General features: G+C 42.1%; 1 protein-coding gene across 1 annotated transcript; it reads left to right on the top strand.

Annotated features, from left to right (window-relative positions):
* Positions 1-6: 6 nt before the first annotated feature.
* LOC125179060 (ABC transporter G family member 14-like) lies at positions 7-3,077 on the top strand (the record flags this gene model as incomplete). The annotated part of the gene is made up of 6 exons (XM_047884179.1): positions 7-82; positions 677-843; positions 1,321-1,426; positions 1,964-2,163; positions 2,456-2,549; positions 2,868-3,077. Coding segments are annotated over exons 1-6 (790 nt in total), but the record flags the coding sequence as incomplete, so codon positions are not given.
* Positions 3,078-3,276: the final 199 nt, after the last annotated feature.

Below are 3,276 nucleotides of genomic sequence, written 5' to 3'. Positions count from 1 at the left end.
AGCGTGGCGGGCAAGACACTTGTGTCGGAGGTGTCGGGACACTGTGATCCGGGACACATCTTCGCCGTTATGGGACCTTCCGGTGAGACCATCAAAATATAGCATTATGAATGCGCTGAAAAATTCCGATAAATAGGTATAAATATTAGAAAAGTTAGATATTGAATGCCACCTGTAGCTTCTATATGTGTATATATACTCTTTGTAATTTGTTGGTACGGCAGACTAATGTCTTTTTCTTCATTTCAAATTAAATGTTCAAAATAAAAGATATATTTCCGGACTTTGAATATGAATTACTGACTGTAAATTGCATTTTTGATACATGCACGAGTACGGTTTAATCGTACCCTTATTCTAAGGGACGATGCCCATCTCCACCTTGACTATGTATCTGAGAAACTTAAAGTTTGGTACCTCTGAGGTACGTTAATTTTAACGTTTAAATTGTGTTTCTATATTTGGTGTTTAATGTACATGGTATTTCAAGAAACATTGTAAAGGTCCATTTGCAACCTCCCAAACGAGTTTTCTTTCAAGAAAAATATTCTTTTGAAAATCGTCGCAACAAACGAGGAATTTTGTAAAAAGCTAACTCCACTGCCCAGTACATAAATAAACAAGTCGAAAATTAATCAATTTCTTCTAAATTAAGAATATATGGGTAAATGTTAAGGCTCGGGAAAGACAACCTTGCTGAACGCTCTGAGCGGCCGAGTGCGGTGCGAGGGCTCCGTATGGCTGGGGGAGCGGCCGCTGTCTCGTAAGCTGCGACACCTCGTGGGGTACTCCACCCAACACGACCTCTTCCACCCACACCTCCGTCTGCGCCAAATGCTCCAGGTGCGAGATAATTCTCCTGATCTTTCACTTTATCAGCGCCAAATGCTCCAGGTGCGAGATTTATATCATTTATTATATACCTATATTCTCCTGTCATTTTTTCTGGTTTCACCCATAACGCTTATAACTGCATCCCTTACATTTAATTATCTATTTGATCTTTTATTTCAATATTAGAGTGCTGGTTGTTTTTGCCATTTGTTTTCATCATTATCCATACTAGTAATCTGTGCTACCGCATAAATATTATTTGTTTTCATCATTATCCATACTAATAATCTGCTACCGAATATAACAGTGTACATTTGTCGGGCAGTTCAAAAAAATTAGTACGTATAATATGTATGTACGTGCTGATTTTTTATTAAGCTTTGTTTAACAAATCATTTATTATACCATTTGTCTCCATCATTATCCATACTTAGTACTGTGCTAGCCAGAATAACATAGTACATTAATTAATTATTTGTGGTGCAGTTCACGGCGGAGCTGAGGCTGCCCCACGCGATGTCGCAGGCGCAGAAGGTGGCCGCCGTGGACGCCGTCATCGACCTGCTCGGCCTGCAGCACTGCCAAGACACCAGTCAGTCCTGCCGTCCTACCGTGACATTACCCTCTGATATAGGACGCGCCATTATCATTCATTGCAGTCTCTTAATTGTCTGTAATTATTGCCCATTTCTCTTACCACCCATTTATCGCATAGTCTCTTTATTGCCGCCCTCATTACCGACCATTATCTTTAATTTAAAGCAGTTCATTGCCGGCCATTATCTTTTTTTACTGTTCATTGCCGGCCATCATCTTATATTTTAATGTGTTTATTGGCGGCCGTTATCTTTCATTTTAAACTGTTTATTGCCGGCCATTATCTTTTATTTTAAACTTTTTATTGCCGGCCATTATATTATATTTTAATGTGTTTATTGCCGGCCGTTATCTTTTATTTAAAANCTGCTGTAAGATATCTTCGATATCTTACTTCTGTAATATTTATCTACATTTGACATGCATCATTCTTAATATCATCGTTAAACTCGCTTGAAAAGGATAGTGATCAGTTTTAGATGATTGATGGGCAGTGTTTGATGTGTTACCTCCTCAGCACTCACTCCCTCAGCACCCACTACCTCCCTCAGCACCCACTCCCTCCCTCAGGAGCCCACCTCAGGGCTGGACGCCCACGCGGCCCACTCCCTCATCGCTAACCTGAAGGCGCTGGCGGTGCAGGAAGGGCGCGCCGTGGTGCTGTCCCTCCACCAGCCCTCCTCCAGGATCTTCCATATGTTGGACACCGTCCTGCTGCTGGCCAAGGGACAGGTCAATATTTCCATGATTTTGTGACGTATATATCTTTGTTATCATAGTGTCTTTGTTATCATATCATCTCTATTATCATATCCTCTTTGTTATCATATCATCTCTATTATCATATCATCTCTATTATCATATCATCTTTTTATCATATCATTTTTATTCATATCCTCTTTGTTATCATATCATCATTATTATCATATCATCTTCATTATCATATAATTTTATCATACCATCTATGTTACCATACACTTTTCATACTACAAATTAAAAGCCTGACGACATATCATCCTTGCAGCCCGCGTATCTTGGCCCCAGCGGGGACGTGGCCCCATACATGGCCCAGCTGGGCCTACCAATCCAGCCGAACTACAACCCTGCGGACTTCTTGTGTAGGTTTAAACACGTGCCTTGTGGGCCCTTAGACCGGCCTTGAGCCTTTTAACGTGTCTTTGATGCCTGTGTGCTATGAATAGTCAAATATATAGCTGGCACGCATATAGTATTGTAGAAGACGAATATAGGTCCGGCTGGCTCGCATATATGATTGTAGTAGACGTATATAGCTGGCACGCATATAGGTAGTATTCTAGTAGAAGAATATAGGTATAGCTGGCACGCATATGACGAATATGATGGTGGCAGACGAATAGGATTGTCAAGTTTGATCTAAAGATCAGCTCAGAAATTAATTAATTTACGTCGTGCAGTGGAAGTGGCCACCGAATACTCTGAGCGTCTGATACGTCACTACTCGGAGACGCATCGAGCAGGCAACGTCGTACGTCAGTCCAAGAACCCTCCTCCGTGGGTCTTCCATCAACGTCTCTCGTCACTCTCTGCGTCACAATCCAAGCCCATTCTAGGCACCGACGTTGACGACGACGATGCTTCGTCGTCTCATGAACGTCTAGACGTCGGTCAGGAACTTCCAGATTACCGGGACTTGCAATATTCGAGGCTCACGAACGCGAACGGTTATCCGCACTCCGTCGTTATTGACGTGCCGGATGAACGTTTAACTCAGCGTTTAAGCAACGTTCAACGCTGCGCTTGTGGAAATATCGTTCAGTTATCTCTCGACGTTCTCCCATCAGTCGATGGCGAGAACCATTGTTC

This window comes from Hyalella azteca, unplaced genomic scaffold, assembly GCF_000764305.2.
Source record: "Hyalella azteca isolate HAZT.00-mixed unplaced genomic scaffold, Hazt_2.0.2 contig1838, whole genome shotgun sequence".
Taxonomy (NCBI): Eukaryota; Metazoa; Arthropoda; class Malacostraca; order Amphipoda; family Hyalellidae; genus Hyalella; species Hyalella azteca.
Note: the sequence above shows the minus strand (reverse complement) of the source record. Positions and strands in the feature narration are given on the sequence as shown.